General features: G+C 47.2%; 1 protein-coding gene across 5 annotated transcripts in view; it reads left to right on the top strand.

Annotated features, from left to right (window-relative positions):
* Window positions 1–638: 638 nt before the first annotated feature.
* IWS1 (interacts with SUPT6H, CTD assembly factor 1) overlaps window positions 639–19,466 on the top strand; it is a 318,075-nt gene continuing 299,247 nt past the window's right edge. For 4 of the 5 annotated variants that reach the window (XM_078666044.1, XM_078666042.1, XM_078666043.1 and 1 more), the window contains exon 1: window positions 681–827. In XM_078666044.1, the coding sequence (XP_078522170.1) occupies window positions 803–827 (25 nt within the window). In that variant the 5' untranslated portion in view covers window positions 681–802. Of the gene's footprint in view, window positions 828–19,466 lie in introns of all 5 variants that reach the window. The other variant, XM_078666040.1, reaches the window with a different exon arrangement.

Below are 19,466 nucleotides of genomic sequence, written 5' to 3'. Positions count from 1 at the left end.
CTAGAATATAAATAAATATAAAATATACCTACCTGCAGATTGGGTGTCACTGAGTGTCCTTTAAGGGAAAACACGAACATTACACCTCTGTAAATATCATATCAATATCATAGGATGTCCACTGTAAAGCACTCTAGCACCATTGGATAATGTTCGCCCTGAATAGAAATGCATAAATAAATACTACGTAACCGAAGATTAAATAGAGCTAGATAATTATTTTTGTTGATACTCACAAATAAAGTACCATTAAAAATATATTTGTTTATTTTTACTGATGCTAAACAGCATTTGCAGTGCCCTAGAGGCGAGACCTGTTGGCTTTTCCAGTGCTTGTTCTCATAGTACTGGTCACGTGACAGTACCTCCTGCGTTTTAAAGGGCGACACGGAAGACCGAACATTTTTACAACAATATTTTCACGTGCGTTATGCATCTTCAGTGTTTGTAAATGTATTTCTGGAAGCAAATACGCAGCCAGGAACTCGCGATAAGCAAGAATGGAACTGTAATACCTTAGCCTCTATGCTTCTTGCTAACACTACTAGTCGGAGGAATACGCACCAGAACGCGCATGCTCACAACGCAAAGTGTTTCCGTATATCGTGAAGACGTTGCGTCACAATGTATGCGACGCCACCTCTGGAGAGAAGCCGGTCGGCGCATGTTCATTGTACACGTTTAACGTCAGCACGTAACGCTTTGCGTGAAGTGGTTCTTTTCTCTTTTTAGAACTAATAGCAACTGTACTTGGTCTAGCTAAGCGGGATAATCGTGGGGGAGCGAGGCCCCGTGGAGGAGAATGGAGAGCGAGTACGACAGCGGAGGTACGGGGTGTACAGTGGAGGTGCCAGTGTAGGGGTTATGGTGGATCAGAGAAGGTAACTGTCAGTGCAGGTGGAGTGAGTAGTACCACTAAAGGACACCATAGACAAGCAGAACAGATGTGTTTACCCTAAGGACGCAATGGAGGAAACAGAGTGTAACTTATACGGTGCAGTTGGTATATACGTGCAAGGGCGGTAAGGACGGAGATAACTGGTCATACGTGTTCCCAGGGATCTAACACTGAAGCTATACGAAACACCAGTCGCAAACTTCTGATAGAGGAAATGCAGGGGACAGATAGTCTGAGATGTATGTATCCACTTGTAGCAGATTACCTGTGTTTCATCAAGTCTACTAAGTTTTGTTGTGGGTTTATACGCGTCATCCCAAGCTTCAGATGTGTTTTGAATGGCATGTAATGTTTTGAGTGATACTTAATCCCTTGCATTCACCTTGCCCCACTTGATCTTAGATTCAGCATACTACTTTGAGTACAGAAGGCGACGCAAGCTACATATACCCAAACGTTCCTCATAGCAATCATAAGATGATTATGCTTAATGACACACTGAAGAAACCATCAATGCTCTCAGCCTTTGTAATCCTGATTCTATATCGCAGAGCTCTCTCTCAGCCCAACCACCAGAACTTGCCTTTTGCGATGGCCCGGTGTGGAGCCCCCTGCTCCGTTAACGCGATACTGGCAGGCCACCCATTTATTGTCAAACTCCATTCAACGTCCAGCCTCCTGTAGCCCAACTTTTCAGATATAGTACCGGTACATTGACTCAGCATGTACCTGCCAATTTATCTCATACCATCTGTGACGTTTCCAGATTTCACTTTTTATCTAACATCCCTCGATCTGTAAGTTCCTCTCTACATGCCATGTAGGAACATCTCAAATAGCAAGTTCTAGAGGGCAAAGTACCATAGACTTGCTGGATTGGATATGTGTATATATAAATATATATTACTAGCAGCCCGTCCCGACGTTGTCCGGGTATGAATTGCTGCCGGCCAGTAGTATATTGTTTTGTAGGATTTCGTTTTGATAACCTTTCTTATCTGTGACAGGCCTGTGAAAAGCTCTGATTCACAGTGCACTGCTGATGCACTTAAGACTGCACGTTCAGTAGTGTGTGACCTCGAGTTTCCCTACTTTATTTTTCCTTGCAATATTATATAGCGCGAACTCGACAACATGGCATGAGCACAATTTACATTACAGAAGAACACATTCATTTGTGGTAGGCATGGGGAGACCAAGCAATTTGCCTGGAATCACAGGATGTTGAGCTGATGCCGAGATTCGAACGTAACTCCCCAGCTCTAAAGTTTGGAATTCTAGAATTTGTGGCGGGAGGTGTGTCTAAAAGTGTATGTCGGTGCTGGCCATCAATGAGAGAGACCTGTGCATTTTTCAAATGGGTGGTGAACAAATATGAGTATGTTGCTGGAGATTTGGGCCGCCGTGCCACCAATGTACTTACCGGGGGAGGGTAAACACCCATTATTCCGCAACCCATCACTCCACATACTTTCATTACGAAAGTACCATGACTCCGCAATGCCATTATAACGCATGGCATTACATTTTATATGCTTTTACCACGCATACATTTACAACGAAATTCGTTGTAAATGCATGAATGGTAAAAGCATGTTTTTTTTAATGTTTGGATAAGGTAAGTATGGGTCTAGGGGTATATGTTTTGGGGTACTGAGGTATATGTTTTGGGGCGTTTGGGTATTTTAAGGGTTCAGATATAGTTTTGGGTTATGGGGTACAGGGGTAGTTTTAGGGTTTAGGGATAGGTATGGGTTTTGGGGTACAGGGGTATTTTTAGGGTTCAGGGCTAGGTTTGGGGTATGGGGTATTTTTAGTGTTCAGGGGTAGGTTTGGGTTTTGGGGTACAGGGGTATTTTAAGGGTTCAGGGCTAGTTTTGGGGTAAAGGGGTATTTTAAGGGTGCAGGGCTAGCTTTGGGTTTTGGGGTGCAGGGGTATTTTAGGGTTCAGGGGTAGGTTTGGCTTTTGGGGTACAGGGTTATTTTTAGGGTTCATGGCTCGTTTTGGGGTACAGGGGTATTTTAGGGTTCAGGGGTAGGTTTGGGTTTTGGGATAAGGGGTATTTTAAGAGTTCAGGGCTAGGTTTGGGTTTTGGGGTACAGGGGTATTTTAGGGTTCAGGGGTGGTTTTGGGGTATAGTGGTATTTTTAGGGTTCAGGGCTAGGTTTTTTGTACAGGGGTATTTTTAGGGTTCAGGGGTAGGTTTGGGTTTTGAGGTACAGGGGTATTTATAGGGTTCAGGGCTAGGTTTGGGTTTTGGGGTACAGGAGTATTTTTAGGGTTTAGGGATAGGTTTGGGGTACAGGGTATATTTATAGGGTTAAGATGGGTTAGTGTTTAAGGGTGTTGGGGTATTTTAAGGAGTAAGGGTGGGTTATGATTATGGGATGCAGGGGTATTTAAAGGGAGCAGGGTGGGATTAGCACACGATATGAGACATGCCATGAAGGGCGGAACGAACCACACGCCCCCAGCGTTTGTCATGCCCCCAGCACACGCCCACAGCACAACGCAGACACGCCCACAAGGGACTACTTTGCTGGCACGGTTCTTTTACCTTTTAAATGTATATGGTGGGCGTCTGCATAGCCTATGTCCTTCTGCTGCAACTGCCCTTTCCAACGCTGTATTGGGTGTTGTGATTGGTGCTGTGGTTCCTGAGATTACCCGCCTCAAATGTTTGGGCTCTCTCTTTATTATATTAGTATATAGATAATTTGCTTTCAGGTGCTGATCTTCTGGCTTTTGCTCTCGGACTTCAAATGTATCCCTCGTCTCCAGCAGTTTTATTATCAATTTGTTACTTAGTTAAGATAGACTTTACTTATTCCATTTATATGTTACATCGTACGCATTCATCTTGGAAGTCTACTCTACATTTTTAATACTAAAGAACTGAAGCTGATGGTCACTCTCTCTTACAAGTGGAAATTAGATCAGTAACTAAAGATTTCGCATTACTTAAATGTAAAGTCTAGAAGGGCACTTAATACACATTTACATCATTTATGGTGTGCTGAAATGTTTAGCTGGCTTTACCCATTCCGGTATCTGGTTTCCAAATTAGCAAAACAATTTGTAGCTGTTTTATCACTTAAAGAAGTATCCAATCTCAGTTCGATAACCCCCATAGAGAACCTGAATCATAAACATTTCTAGTTTAATACTACTATTTTTGTTTTTATCGTTATAATAACTCGAGCTATGGCATTACTCCTTGTGGTCATTGGCCACCTTCTAAGTCAGTTTTACATTCTGTTATCTCACTTTTATTTGCTTCAGTTCTTGATTTCAAACAACAGTTTACTAGAATTGAGTTGATTCCTAGAGATGATGTTTTTGTATCCCTTCCCTGACCAGACCAAGATCGATATTGTTGCTCTGGGACGTTATTTCAGTTGGCTTTAAAAACTCGTGAAATATATGGCGGGGCTCTACTCTTATGCCTTATTACCATTATCAGTAATAAGGAGGGGTAATGGAAGTTTGGTTCCTGGTAGTATACGTAATGTGGTACAAAACGTAGGTGTGTTATCGGCTCAGACTAATTTTTTTTAAAAGAGGCTTGAAGCCTTAGTTTAACTTATCCTCAGGCCATTCACTAGAGTGGATGTGTAGTAGGCCCTGGCAGAGTGAAACAAGGTGATCATGTCTGTAGCTGCACTGTTAAATTATAAACCCTTGCAAAGTACTGAGCTCAGCTCTCATTGTAGGACCGCTGGTGCAATCTTTCAGTAAAGTATCCTAGAATCAAGGGTCTGGAATAAAATAAAATATCTACCCGTCCATGGAACAGGTTGTTTCATAAATCTACATGTCGTAAACATTTTTGTTTCCCTCTGGTGACCCGTAGTGAGGCAACTAATTATGGCAGCAATCTCTACTTATAAAAGCTCTGATAATAGCCTCTCTGATTATGGCAGGGGTCACACTATAATAGAGTTTGAATACTAGCAATTAATTTATTTTGACATCTTTCCACAGATCTACACACTGGGGCTGAAAGTAGCGGAAAACAATACTTCCAGGGTTGGAATGCCCTTTTGAATCTCTCCCCACCTACTAACGTACATATTTTATGTGTTTTCAGCAGCTCAGATTTCTGCTGTTTTTCTAGTGACCAGGATCAATCAATCAGGATTTATAAAGCCCAGCTAATCAGCTAGGGAATCCAGCAGGGGTGTGGAATTTAATTAAATATCTGCTTGTCTATGGGCTAAGTTGCTTCATAAATCTACTTGTCCTGTAAAACAATTCACTTGGCCCTTTGCTGCCACGTAGTGCAGTGACAAATTATGGCAGCAATCTCATTTAATTAAAGTGCAGATATTAGCTTTTCTGATTATGCCTGGCTCATACTATAGTGGGGTTTGAATTCTAGCAATTGCCTTACTTTGCCATGTTTCTACATATATACATATTAGGGTTGGAGATAGCTTTAAACAATAGTTCACAGGTTGGAATTCCCTTTTGAGTCTGTGCAAAACTACTAAATTGCATGTTTTAGGGGCTTTTGCCAGCTCTTCTCTAATCTTTCTCCCATACTGAGAAAGGTTGGAAATTTACTCCTGACAGTGGCAGAAGTAAAACATTTTCCACGGTTGGGGAAAAAGTGGTTGAAGGAAAAATGAACTTGTAAACGCTAAACAGATTTCCTCGTGAGTAAATCTACAACTGCATATTTGCTCATGCTAAAAAGTAGTTCTCAAATATTTTCTAGGAGAACAATTTCCTGGTCTACTTATGTAAATTCACGAAAGCCATACATTTGCACTAATGCAAGGACATACATCATGGGTGCAATTGTGTGACTTTATTTAAGAATTGGGGCCCTAATTTGATCTGGAGTTAACCAAGAAATTTTGCTTTTATTAATATTCTATCCCTCTCACTGTCTGTCTTTAAATCAACTGGTTTCTGCTCTTTCACAAGGAGCATATCCGCACACACAGTAGTTTTGCTCAGTGCCAGTGGCTACTGTGACAATGTGTGCTTTTTGAGACCGAAAAATATTTTGTGCTTTTTGCCAATGTTTGTTGTAATGGTGAGGGCCTTGCAGCTCTCGCAAAGTTTTACAAAAGCCACATCAAAACAAGACACGCACTGACAAAACCAAAAGGCTAACCACCAATATCAGACCTCTTGGCTTTGCCAATGCTTGTATATTTTAATTTTCCCTTTATTTCGTTGATACTGACTGCACTGATTTTCCATTATGAATATTTTTGGGAAGTACTGGTATGCAGCAACAGATTTTGCTAAATGATGCGTCAAAGAAATGTTACCTACAATTTCACAGTAGTTCAGCAAAACGTTATTTTTCCAAGTTTCATTTTTTTTGTGTGAAATTTTTATTCTCGAAGCAAAGGATGATTAATCTTTCTTTCAAGCTTCTGAAGATAATTACATCTAATTAGAGAGCATTCTGGAAGCATTGTATATAGCCTCATATTGTTAAACTTTGCAAACGTGTGTACACTGAAACCACTGTCAGTAGTTCAGTCTGAACTTAAGACATTTCCTTAGAACACTCACCCTAATAAGAAAGGCTTTGTATCAAGGAAACATAAATACAAGTTCGAACAGCATTAACATATGGACACAAACATTTCCTTAACTGCAGACAATGCCCTTCCCTGATCCCTACTGTGGTACTGTAAACTGGCAGCCAAAAGGTTTGTGCTGCAGGAAGTTGGGCCTACTTGTCCCAAGGACAAAATAAACATGAAAACTTGTTGTCCTTGACCCCAAACAATATGTTCTGGGAGTCGAGCTGTAGGAATTCCACATCCTTGATCCAGGCACTTGCCGGTCTCGCAGGCTCATTCGACCAGCTAAGTCTTGCTGGCCCTTTGGGATTCAGGAGGTGGGTGATGGTCCGGAGCTGTGATGGGAGGCTGTTCCAGGTCTTAGCTGTGATGTAGGAGAAGCATCATCTTCCACTTCTGCTTTGGTAGATGCGGGGAGTGTGGGCCAGTGAAAGGGAGGCAAAGTGTAATCTCGATAGTTGATGGAAGTTCAAGCAGTGGTTGATGTAGGTGGGTCCTTAGTTGTGTAGAGCATTGCCTGCGTGATAAGCAGCTGGAATTGGCACCTCTTCTGTACGGGGAGTCAGTGGAGTTGGGTGGGGTGCGATGTGGGTATGTCAGGCAAAATCGAGGAGGAGCCTGACTGCGATGTTATGTATGGTTTGAAGTCTCTGTAGGAGGTGTGCGGCGATTCCTATGTAGAGAGCGTTGCCGTAGTCCAGCTGGCTTGTGATGAAGGCATGTGTCACGGTGTGTCTCATTCGCGGGGCAATCCATTAGAACATCTTAATAGCTTGTGCAGCATGAAGAAGCAAGCGGAGGAGATTCCTTTGGTCAATTATGATTCTGAGGCTTCTGGCGTGATCAGAGAGTGTGGGTGCGGGTCCTAGATCTGATGGCCTCCAGGATCATTTCATGGGTTGCTGCTGTTGCCAAAGATCACTACTTCTCTGTTGTTGCTGTTCAGCTGCAGGCAGTTGTTCTTCATCCAGTTGGCGATGCTGGTCATGCATCTGTAGAAGTTGGTCCTGGTGGTAATCGGGTCATCGGTGAGTGGTAGGATGAGTTGAGTGTCATCTGCGTAGTGTATAATGTTGAGACCATAACATTTGCCAATGTTGGCGTGCGTGGTCATGTATGCGTTGAAGAGAGTGGAGCTGAGGGATGAACCCTGGGGGACACCACAGACAATATACTTGGGTTTGGTGGGAAAAGGTGGTAGGTGTATCTTCTGTGTTCTTCAGGCGAGGAAGAAGGTGATCCATCTGATTGTCTCCCCTTTGTATGCCAATGTAGTGGAGTCTTTTTATCAGCGTGTGGTGGGGTATGGTGTCGAAGGCTGCTGAGAAATCAAGGAGGATCAGAGCTGCTGTTTTTCTTCTTGGTCAAGGAGCGTTCGGATGTCGTCGGTGGCTACAATCAGGGTGGTCTTGGTCCTGTGATTGGTGCTGAAGTCTGAATGGGAGGCATTGAGTAGCTGGTTTTGCTTCAGGTGTGTCGTGAGTTGTTTGATCATCTTTTCCAGTACTTTTGCTGAGAACGGGAGCAGGGACATTGGCCGGTAGTTTTTGAGGTCGCTGGGTTCGGCAGAGGGTTATTTGAGAAGTGGTCTGACTTAGGCGTGTTTCAGGAAATGTTGTGGTGGTGATCGAGGTGTTGAGCAGAGTGGTGAGTTCCTGGCCGATCCTTTTGGTTCTGAGGTTGAAGATGTGGTGCCGGCATGGGTCTGTGGGAGCTCCTGAGTGGATGTATTTCATGATGGAGGTAGTGTCCTGGGTGGAGAGAAGGTTCCAGGTGGTCAGTCTGTGCTTCGTGTCGGTTGCGGTGGAGGTGTGTCTGTCGAGGAAGTCCGCTGGGTTTAGGTTAGGGTTCGAAGTTCTGTATATGGTTGCGATCTTGTCATTGAAGAACTCAATGATGTTATCGCACAGCTTTTGTGAAAGGGTGATGTTTTTGCTGGTAGCCAGGTTGGAGAATTCCTTAGAGATGCGCTGGGTTCTGTGTGTGCGGCTAGGGCTGTTTTCTTTGCTGTCTTCAGCAGGCAGTGGTAGAAGTTGAGGGAGGTTTTGAAGACTGCCCTGCGGAGGTGCCCTTGCTGTTGGGCCATCTCCTCTCCAGCTGTTTGCTGTCACATTTCACTATCCTGAGTTGTTAGGTGTACCAGCTGGCCATTTTGGAGGTTCTTCTGTGCTTGTTGCTCATGTTGGGGACGATGCTGTCAGCGCAGTTGGTGATCCAGGCATTGAAGTTCTTAATTCCCTGTTCCAGGTTAGCGCCGGCAGCTGAGTAGGAGATGTTGAGGGTGTCCATCCAGCTGGTCTCTGATTTTTTTTTCCAGCTGTGGTGGGGGGCACTGGCAAGCTTGGGGAAGGTGGTACGGGGGCTGGAAATGCTGAAGGGGCCTGTGGAGTGATCAGACTATGTGAGTAGTGTGACATGGCTGTATTTGGCACAGTTGCTGGAGTTCAAGATGGGGTCCAGCATGTGTCCTGCGGTGTGTGTGGGGTCGTGGACCATCTGGGTCAGTCTGAGGCTGCTCAAACTGTCCAGGAGGTGTACTGTGTTGTTGTCGTTGGGGTCCTCAATGTGGAAGTCGAGGTCGCAGGGTAGATGTGTCCTTGGAGTCCAGGGCTAGGGGTGCAATAAAGTCTGCTATGTTGTTGCTTAAGCATGGGTCAGGGATTCGGTATGCGAGGGCGCCTCTGATGGTTGCCTTGTCGTCAGTGTGGATCTTGAAGTTGAGGTGTTTCATGGGGGTTGTGGTATTGTCGGTGGTGGTGGTGCACTCTATGCAGGGCCAGACTGGCTACCGGGCGTTTTGGTGTGCTGCCAAGCTGGGGGTTGATTTCGTTGATGGGGACCTGCGTGTGCTTAAAACCAATCATTTTGCTTTGTTGATTTCAAAGCACACGCAGGCGCCCAACAACGAAATCAACCCCACCGCAGTGAAATGAGCCGCCAGCTTGGCAGCACACCAAAATGCCCGGTAGCCAGTCCGGCCCTGACTGTATGGTCTCTGTGGAAGATGGCTGTTCCTCCTGGCTTGTTGTTGCGGTCCTTTGAGTGATTTTATACTAGTATGTGTCACTGATGGGCAGCCAAGTATTATTTAGAAGGGGCTATGTTTTGAATGCTGTGTTTAGAACAGGAAGAAAGGGAGGAAAGCAACAACTATGAGCAACAGAACTGAGATTGACACAAAAGCCATGCAATCTTGAGCAGGGATTTTGGTCGGCTTTCGACCAGGCCATAGCATGGAAACTGCAGTCCTGGTAGTGACTGACTCTGCGACTTGCACTTGATGCAAGAAGACCTGTCTTGCGCGTGCTATTAGATCTCGCAGTGGCCTTCGACCCGGTTTCCCATGTCAGGATGCTGAAGAGGCTGTGAGAGATTGGGATACAAGGCCCGCGCTTAAATGGCTGCACCATTTTTTGGAAGACCGATATCAACCTGTCACCTTTAGCCCCTATATCTCTCACAAAATGCACCTAGACAGGGGTGTTCCATGGGGCTCTTGTTTGAGCCCTACTAAGTTTAATATCTATGTGGCACCCCATGCTAAGATTCTATATCCTTATGGCATCGAAATAATCTCTTATGCTGATGATACCCAGTTGATGTTCACATTTGAATCCGACTTGGCGGCTATTAAAAAGCATTTCGCCATGGGTATGTTAGCCATCTCGAACAGGATGAATGATGATTATCTCCAACTGAATGTATACAAGACGGAGATTGTGCTGTTTGGCAAGGCCACCTTTGTCTGGTTAGTTGAGTGGTGAACTCTCCTAGTGGGCTCTATCCCTGTTCCCAAACAATCCGTGAAGACTCTTGTTATAAAAATCGACCAAGCCCTCAAGATGAAAGATCCTATTCTGGTCTCCACCGGATTATGCAATCGGAGTATGCGTCTTGGGCACAGAATATTTCTGTATCTTCCGACACCTACCAAAAGAATGCTAGTGGAAGATCTGGTATTAAGCAGATTAGACTACGGCAATGCTATTTTGGTCACAGCAAATGAGACACTGGTAGCCAAACTAGAGGTAGTCCATCATATGGCAGCCAGGCTTGTTCTCAGTCTTCCTCCTGGCACCTCTTCTGCCCTGTTAAAGGGTCTGCACTGGCTGACAGTGGAAAAAAATGAGCTTTTTCAAGATCTGATCTCTTACTTACAATGCGCTAAGAGGCAAAGGCCCCAGATATCTTCAATTAACAAGCATTTGCAATGCAATAGGTCTCGCATTAGGAAAGTTTGAGCTATTGGTCCTGTAAATGACAATTCTTTTATTTATGTGTTGGTTTTGAAAATAGCTAAATTAATAGCTTTGTTATTTACAATACCAATAGTTATAACTTTCGCAAATGTGACACCTATAACCTGGGGTTGCGCTGAGTGATGCTGTGGTGGTGCTGAGTGATGCTGTGGTGGTGCTGAGTGATGCTGTGGTGGTGCTGAGTGATGCTGTGGTGGTGCTGAGTGATGCTGTGGTGATGCTGTGGTGGTGCTGAGTGGTGCTGTGGTGGTGCTGAGTGGTGCTGTGGTGGTGCTGAGTGGTGCTGTGGTGGTGCTGTGGTGGTGCTGAGTGGTGCTGTGGTGGTGCTGTGGTGGTGCTGTGGTGGTGCTGTGGTGGTGCTGTGGTGGTGCTGTGGTGGTGCTGTGGTGGTGCTGTGGTGGTGCTGTGGTGGTGTTGTGGTGGTGCTGTGGTGGTGCTGTGGTGGTGCTGAGTGGTGCTGTGGTGGTGATGAGTGGTGCTGTGGTGGTGCTGAGTGGTGCTGTGGTGGTGCTGAGTGGTGCTGTGGTGGTGCTGAGTGGTGCTGTGGTGGTGCTGAGTGGTGCTGTGGTGGTGCTGAGTGGTGCTGTGGTGGTGCTGAGTGGTGCTGTGGTGGTGCTGAGTGGTGCTGTGGTGGTGCTGAGTGGTGCTGTGGTGGTGCTGAGTGGTGCTGTGGTGGTGCTGAGTGATAATGTGGTGTTGCTGTGGTGGTGCTGAGTGTTGCTGTGGTGGTGCTGAGTGTTGCTGTGGTGGTGCTGAGTGTTGCTGTGGTGGTGCTGTGGTGGTGCTGTGGTGGTGCTGTGGTGGTGCTGTGGTGGTGCTGTGGTGGTGCTGTGGTGGTGCTGAATGGTGCTGAATGGTGGTGCTGTGGTGGTGCTGAGTGGTGCTGTGGTGGTGCTGAGTGGTGCTGTGGTGGTGCTGAGTGGTGCTGTGGTGGTGCTGAGTGGTGCTGTGGTGGTGCTGAGTGGTGCTGAGTGGTGCTGTGGTGGTGCTGAGTGGTGCTGTGGTGGTGCTGAGTGGTGCTGTGGTGGTGCTGAGTGGTGCTGTGGTGGTGCTGAGTGGTGCTGTGGTGGTGCTGAGTGATAATGTGGTGGTGCTGAGTGATAATGTGGTGGTGCTGTGGTGGTGCTGAGTGTTGCTGTGGTGGTGCTGAGTGTTGCTGTGGTGGTGCTGAGTGTTGCTGTGGTGGTGCTGAGTGTTGCTGTGGTGGTGCTGAGTGTTGCTGTGGTGGTGCTGAGTGTTGTGGTGGTGCTGAGTGTTGTGGTGGTGCTGAGTGTTGTGGTGGTGCTGAGTGTTGTGGTGGTGCGGAGTGTTGTGGTGGTGCTGAGTGTTGTGGTGGTGCTGAGTGTTGTGGTGGTGCTGAGTGTTGTGGTGGTGCTGAGTGTTGTGGTGGTGCTGAGTGTTGCTGTGGTGGTGCTGAGTGTTGCTGTGGTGGTGCTGAGTGTTGCTGTGGTGGTGCTGAGTGTTGCTGTGGTGGTGCTGAGTGTTGCTGTGGTGGTGCTGAGTGTTGCTGTGGTGGTGCTGAGTGTTGCTGTGGTGGTGCTGAGTGTTGCTGTGGTGGTGCTGAGTGTTGCTGTGGTGGTGCTGAGTGTTGCTGTGGTGGTGCTGAGTGTTGCTGTGGTGGTGCTGAGTGATGCTGTGGTGGTGCTGAGTGATGCTGTGGTGGCGCTGAGTGATGCTGTGGTGGCGCTGAGTGATGCTGTGGTGGCGCTGAGTGATGCTGTGGTGGCGCTGAGTGGTGCTGTGGTGGTGCTGAGTGGTGCTGTGGTGGTGCTGAGTGGTGCTGTGGTGGTGCTGAGTGGTGCTGTGGTGGTGCTGAGTGGTGCTGTGGTGGTGCTGAGTGGTGCTGTGGTGGTGCTGAGTGGTGCTGTGGTGGTGCTGAGTGGTGCTGTGGTGGTGCTGAGTGATAATGTGGTGTTGCTGTGGTGGTGCTGAGTGTTGCTGTGGTGGTGCTGAGTGTTGCTGTGGTGGTGCTGAGTGTTGCTGTGGTGGTGCTGTGGTGGTGCTGTGGTGGTGCTGTGGTGGTGCTGTGGTGGTGCTGTGGTGGTGCTGAATGGTGGTGCTGTGGTGGTGCTGAGTGGTGCTGTGGTGGTGCTGAGTGGTGCTGTGGTGGTGCTGAGTGGTGCTGTGGTGGTGCTGAGTGGTGCTGTGGTGGTGCTGAGTGGTGCTGAGTGGTGCTGTGGTGGTGCTGAGTGGTGCTGTGGTGGTGCTGAGTGGTGCTGTGGTGGTGCTGAGTGATAATGTGGTGGTGCTGAGTGATAATGTGGTGGTGCTGTGGTGGTGCTGAGTGTTGCTGTGGTGGTGCTGAGTGTTGCTGTGGTGGTGCTGAGTGTTGCTGTGGTGGTGCTGAGTGTTGCTGTGGTGGTGCTGAGTGTTGCTGTGGTGGTGCTGAGTGTTGCTGTGGTGGTGCTGAGTGTTGCTGTGGTGGTGCTGAGTGTTGCTGTGGTGGTGCTGAGTGTTGCTGTGGTGGTGCTGAGTGTTGCTGTGGTGGTGCTGAGTGTTGCTGTGGTGGTGCTGAGTGTTGCTGTGGTGGTGCTGAGTGTTGTGGTGGTGCTGAGTGTTGTGGTGGTGCTGAGTGTTGTGGTGGTGCTGAGTGTTGTGGTGGTGCGGAGTGTTGTGGTGGTGCTGAGTGTTGTGGTGGTGCTGAGTGTTGTGGTGGTGCTGAGTGTTGTGGTGGTGCTGAGTGTTGTGGTGGTGCTGAGTGTTGCTGTGGTGGTGCTGAGTGTTGCTGTGGTGGTGCTGAGTGTTGCTGTGGTGGTGCTGAGTGTTGCTGTGGTGGTGCTGAGTGTTGCTGTGGTGGTGCTGAGTGTTGCTGTGGTGGTGCTGAGTGTTGCTGTGGTGGTGCTGAGTGTTGCTGTGGTGGTGCTGAGTGTTGCTGTGGTGGTGCTGAGTGTTGCTGTGGTGGTGCTGAGTGTTGCTGTGGTGGTGCTGAGTGTTGCTGGGGTGGCGCTGAGTGATGCTGGGGTGGCGCTGAGTGATGCTGGGGTGGCGCTGAGTGATGCTGTGGTGGCGCTGAGTGATGCTGTGGTGGCGCTGAGTGATGCTGTGGTGGCGCTGAGTGATGCTGTGGTGGCGCTGAGTGATGCTGTGGTGGCGCTGAGTGATGCTGTGGTGGCGCTGAGTGATGCTGTGGTGGCGCTGAGTGATGCTGTGGTGGCGCTGAGTGATGCTGTGGTGGCGCTGAGTGATGCTGTGGTGGCGCTGAGTGATGCTGTGGGGGCGCTGAGTGATGCTGTGGGGGCGCTGAGTGATGCTGTGGTGGCGCTGAGTGATGCTGTGGTGGCGCTGAGTGATGCTGTGGGGGCGCTGAGTGATGCTGTGGGGGCGCTGAGTGATGCTGTGGTGGCGCTGAGTGATGCTGTGGTGGCGCTGAGTGATGCTGTGGTGGCGCTGAGTGATGCTGTGGTGGCGCTGAGTGATGCTGTGGTGGCGCTGAGTGATGCTGTGGTGGCGCTGAGTGATGCTGTGGTGGCGCTGAGTGATGCTGTGGTGGTGCTGAAAAAATGCGTCCAGCACTCGAGCTTAATGTCGTGTCTGCCGTCTTTAGTTATTTCAAAAATATTCGCTATTAAAATGGGATCATAGGCGGTGCAGTTCCAATGTTTATAAACATAAAACAATATCCTGTGTTGGACAACTGTAGGGTTTGCAGCGTCGTGCCAGAGGACAGAAATAAATACCCACAGTCAAAGTATAACAGATGATCAGTTGGCAAAGGTCCATCAGAGCTCACATAACTGTAGAATGACTCGAAGCTCCCAGGGCCGCCAAGGAATGAGTTGTTAGGACCAGCAAGTGAGAAAGGATTTCGCAGGCTTTACTACACGGGGAGGCTCCACCACACCAGCATGAAATGAACAGGGAAAACATTTTCCAGAACAGCAAAAAACAAGTGTTGGACACATTATTTTAGCTCGGTGGAAAAACTGAACTTACATATGATACTGTATGCAGTGGAAGATAATAGGAGCGACACAACATTTTAACTATATAGTCAAAAATAAGTCAAAAAGTGTATAAAAATTCCAAATCGGAAACAACCTGGTTAAACTCGCTTCCTACATATGTACAGGTCGGTCCATATTTAGCTTACATGGAGTACAGCCAACAGACACCAACCACGTGTGGCAGAGAATGAAGGCGAGAATGTGGTAGCATAACATGCTCTTGGCATTGCTGTGGGGAGGGGGAGGGGAAATGAGAGACACAGCCTCCAAGACAGGATGTGGCATAACGGCTAGAGCGGTCGCTTTTGAAGCTGGGGAACAGAGTTTGAGTCTCGGCGGAAGGGTCAAGATCCTGTGAATCTGGGCAAATCACTTAATCTCTCCATGCATAAAAAAAAGAATCTGTGTGTGTGCACTGCAACTGGCTCATCATGTAATGCGCTCCGATTCCATCAAGCCGAGTTTGCGTTATATTAAAGTAAAGAAAAAACACTGGAGACTGAGTTCAAACACATGCACTTGTATGGAGTGTGGGGGCAAAAGGACGGCCGTATGTGCTAGCATAACATGCTCTTGGCATTGCTGTGGGGAGGGGGAGGGGAAATGCGAGACACGGCCGCCAAGACAGGATGTGGCATAACGGCCAGAGCGGTCGCTTTTGAAGCTGGGGAACAGAGTTTGAGTCTCGGCGGGAGGGTCAAGATCCTGTGAATCTGGGCAAATCACAGAAAGGGCGCCAATTAGGTGACCATGGAGGAGGGATAATAGGGTCGGCTTGCAGGGTAAAGGAAGGATGAGAAGAGTTGGGGGAGGGGTCCGTCCAGGACAATGAATGCAGAGAGATACGCATATGGGTGCGGACAATGGAGGGACTTTTTGTTACCATTCCGAGATTTGTTTATTTATGCGTTTTGATATAGTGCAGACTTTACCAGAAGGTGTCATGCCTCAAAAAGAAAGGGAACGGAAGTGAGATACAAAAGACTTGCCTGGGTGGGAACGGGTAATCAGTGGCAGGATGAAGCCTCGAGCCTGCTTAGAGGAGAACAAGCTGGGCAACAGAAAAGGAGACACAGCCTGGCGGCCGTGAAACTGAAAGCACGGCCGGCCGGCCGTGAAAGCCTTTGATGCAGCAGGGGGTGGAGCGGGATGAGCTGCTGGCGGCACCAAGCTGGGCAACAGATGGCTGGCGATTTGATGCTGTGCACGCGCATTTTAACTCATTGCGCTTGCGCGTTGAGCTAAAAGCGCACATGCACGGCATCAAATCGCCAGTCTAGTTAAAGTCTGTTTAAGCCCCTATAGTCTCGCTCCGCTTAATGCGCATGCGCATTGACAGGCGAGACCTAAAAATGAAACCATACATACCCAGCAGAAGTTTAAGATCTTGTGATAAAGCCCTACTGAGTGTGCCCCACATTCTTTTAATGAGATGTGGAGGGAGTGCTTTCTCTGACCTTGCCCCCTTATATTGGAATAAGCTTCTGCTGCATGTTCGAAATTGTGCAAACTACTGCAAATTTAGGAAATTGTTGAAAGCCCATCTATTTTAAATTCTTTAGTCCACATTCTGCTAACACTTGCTAGAACTTCCACAGCACCGAGATGTCATGGGTGAGTCGTGCGATATATGAAATTTAATTAGCATAACTTAACAAGGAGCCCGCCGGTCAGTCAGAGAGGCTTCATAGTCCCTTAAAGATGAGGTTTCTGCTGTCGTAATTACGATGGCACTTTCCGACAGCAGTTCCATGTCGGCCTTTCCGACATGGAACTGCTGTCAAAGTGTCTTTGGGAACCCCTAGCACTGCTCCGTTTCTTCCGCATACTGCACTGCGTAACCCCCTCAACATCCCTGCACCGTGTGGCAGGCACCACAAGGTGCCTGCCACACGGTGCAGGGATGTTTACAAACTTCCATTTCCCAATAGAAGCTTGTGCTGCTAGCATTTTCTGTCTGTTGCACAAGCTTCCATTGTGAAATGGAAGTTTCCGACCACCCTATGTCCGGTCACCTTGTAATATTGCGGTCATGACCGCCGACCTAAGGTTGGGTGATTCCTTTCTACTATGGTGTTGGTTGGACTTCGTAATTAGTGCCTTATTGTGCAATGATTTTCAGGGCCTTATCACTTGTGTGTTACATGACTTTGCTGATGACCAAGATTTGCCAGTTAGTTTTTATCAAAAACGACTCCGCCATGTGCTGTCAGTATACTTCATTTTAAATGTTGGTCTGAAATCCATCTTCTGAAAACTCACTCCCTCATCTAGCCAAGCTAATAGTTCTTGCAATTGGCACTAATGTAGCATGAGGTGAGTGTACTTTCAGAGTATTTTTTTGGCACAAACTCACAATATAAGTGCTTTAGATTAAAAGTGGTAATATTAACAGGCTTTGGTAAAGCAATAACTCCAAGATTGTTTCACTCCACAAACATAAATAGTAAGCATTGTCAATGCCAATAGGTCTCGCCTTTGGGACCTTAAGTGTTTAGCCAGAGCTATTGGCTTTGACAATGTTTTTAAGCTATGTTGTAGAGCAGCGTGGCTGCTGTGCAGCATGTTAAAAAGTTATAATTACCAAGAATTAGAGCTATTGTTGCTGTAAATGACAATCTCCTTTACCTATGTTTTTAGGTCGAGCCTAGCTATTGCGTAAGCAATCGCTATGCGAGAGATAGAGGGGCACCAGAAAATTCTGCCAAAGACCTTTGGAATGCGGTTTATGGCCAGTGCATGTGAGGCATTCAAGCGCGAAGCTGGCATCTGCCATCTGGCATCGGACTTGAAAGCAGCAGACTGCTTTCGCCAGCGCGCGCTCGGACTCACTTCCTGCTTTCCCTCTTACAACAATTAACTTTCGTTATCGCTCACACCCCATATGCTCGTTCTCTCCCACCCTTCCTTTGATGTCCGCTTTTCTTGTTGTTTGGATGTCCTGTATGCTTTTACTGTTAACATTTAGGGAACTATTTTGTTTTTCTTTCAGCAGTCCTTGAGTGTATGTGTTTTCCAGCTCCCGCCATTGTGTCTTAGGGCCATATGTATCAAGATACCCATTTGCGATTCTCAAATAGCGATTTTTAAGAAATCGCTATTTGAGAATCGCAAATGGGTATGGATGTACAAAATCGCATTTTTTTTGCGATTTCTTAAAATTCCTTAATTGCGATTAGCAAATTGCGAATCGCATTTAAGGATTACTTTCCCATTCATTTCTATGGGCCAGGAGGCCCTTAGGAATGAATGGGAAATTATTCTCAATTTGCGATTCGCAATTTGCTAATCGCAAATTGAGAATAATTTCAAGGGTGCAGGGGTGTCCAATGGACACCCTGTTGCACCCCTGAAATATGCATGGGTGCACATGTGGCGCACATACATGACCCAAGGGCATGTATGTGCGTCACATGGCACTTTGAAAAATGCAAAAATGTGCATTTTTCAAGGAATTCGCTTACCGCCAACTAGAGGTTGGTGGTAATTTGCGATTCCTTAAGGACGTTTTGCAAAGATTTTTGGCTTCATACATTGCATTTAAGGAATCTGAAAAATTTGCGATTCCTTAAATGCAATTGCAAAATAAGGAATCGCAAATTTTGCGATTCCTTATTTTGCACCAGATTTTGCTTAATACATACCATGTAGCAAATTCGCATTCGCAATTGCAAATTTGCTTGATGCATATGGTCCTTAGTGTGCTGTTTCCCTCTCAACACTCACTGACCCCTGCGCTCTTGGTGCCTCTTCTGTGTGCTCTTTGTCCCACTCACTTCACCCACGACTTTATTTTCATTTTATATTCCCTCCTCCCTTCAAACCCATTCCCCTTTGCTGTCCTACCCTCACAATCATATGTTTTTCCCCACTTTTTTATTTAGAGGGTCCAACAGCTGCCATTTAGCTCCACTACATCAATAACACTATTGCTCGCTTTGCTGAAGTACGTGACGTCTGCCATCTAAGACCAATCAGTTAAAAGAAAATGGTATATGGTGCCCGTTTCATGCCGTGATTAGCAACAGCAGCTGCATCATCTCACCTTTGCTTTTTTTTATTTTTGCTGATGCAATGCAGCTTCGCTGTAAGGCATTTTGCTGATGCTTAACAGCATCTGCAACAATCATTAGCAAAGCCAGTGGATGCAAAAGGCAACCCCTATTGGTCTTACCAATGCTTTTTTATTGTTGGTTGCCGAAAGGCTGTTTTTGAATACTGGTATTTTTTTTTCAGATAACCGCACGCCCCCACCTTTTGATAACCGCACTACCCCCCAATGCTTGCTGTTTCAACCTACGCCCATTTGTACTGAAGTCAAGAACAAACTGAACCTACAGTAGAGAGCTCTCTCAAAGTTTGCATTAGCAGCTATGGGACTCTTTTCAGAAGAGCTCATGTGAGATGGTCACAAGTGCCAGAATTGACCAGTGCATAGCTCTAACAGGTGGGTCCTTCCCTGCTAGGTCTTGCTGCTTCATTTTTGGCCAGGATCTTCTTTACTGACTTCACACTCCATCCAGAAGGTCAGGACTGGCAGAGCCCTCTGTGACGTTTGACTCTTCATGCTGAAATTAACCTGGTCAGCAGGCAGAGGTGCCCCTGACCAGAGATCCTACTCTGTGGGTACTCCACTGCCCTCACTCTACCACCCTCACTCTACCACCCTACCGCCCTCGCTCTACCACCCTACCGCCCTCACTCTACCACTCTACCGCCCTCACTCTACCACTCTACCGCCCTCACTCTACCGCCCTCACTCTACCACTCTACCGCCCTCACTCACTCTACCGCCCTCACTCACTCTACCGCCCT

Source organism: Lissotriton helveticus, chromosome 11 (assembly GCF_964261635.1).
Source record: "Lissotriton helveticus chromosome 11, aLisHel1.1, whole genome shotgun sequence".
NCBI lineage: Eukaryota > Metazoa > Chordata > Amphibia > Caudata > Salamandridae > Lissotriton > Lissotriton helveticus.
This window is presented reverse-complemented; position numbering and strand designations above follow the sequence as displayed.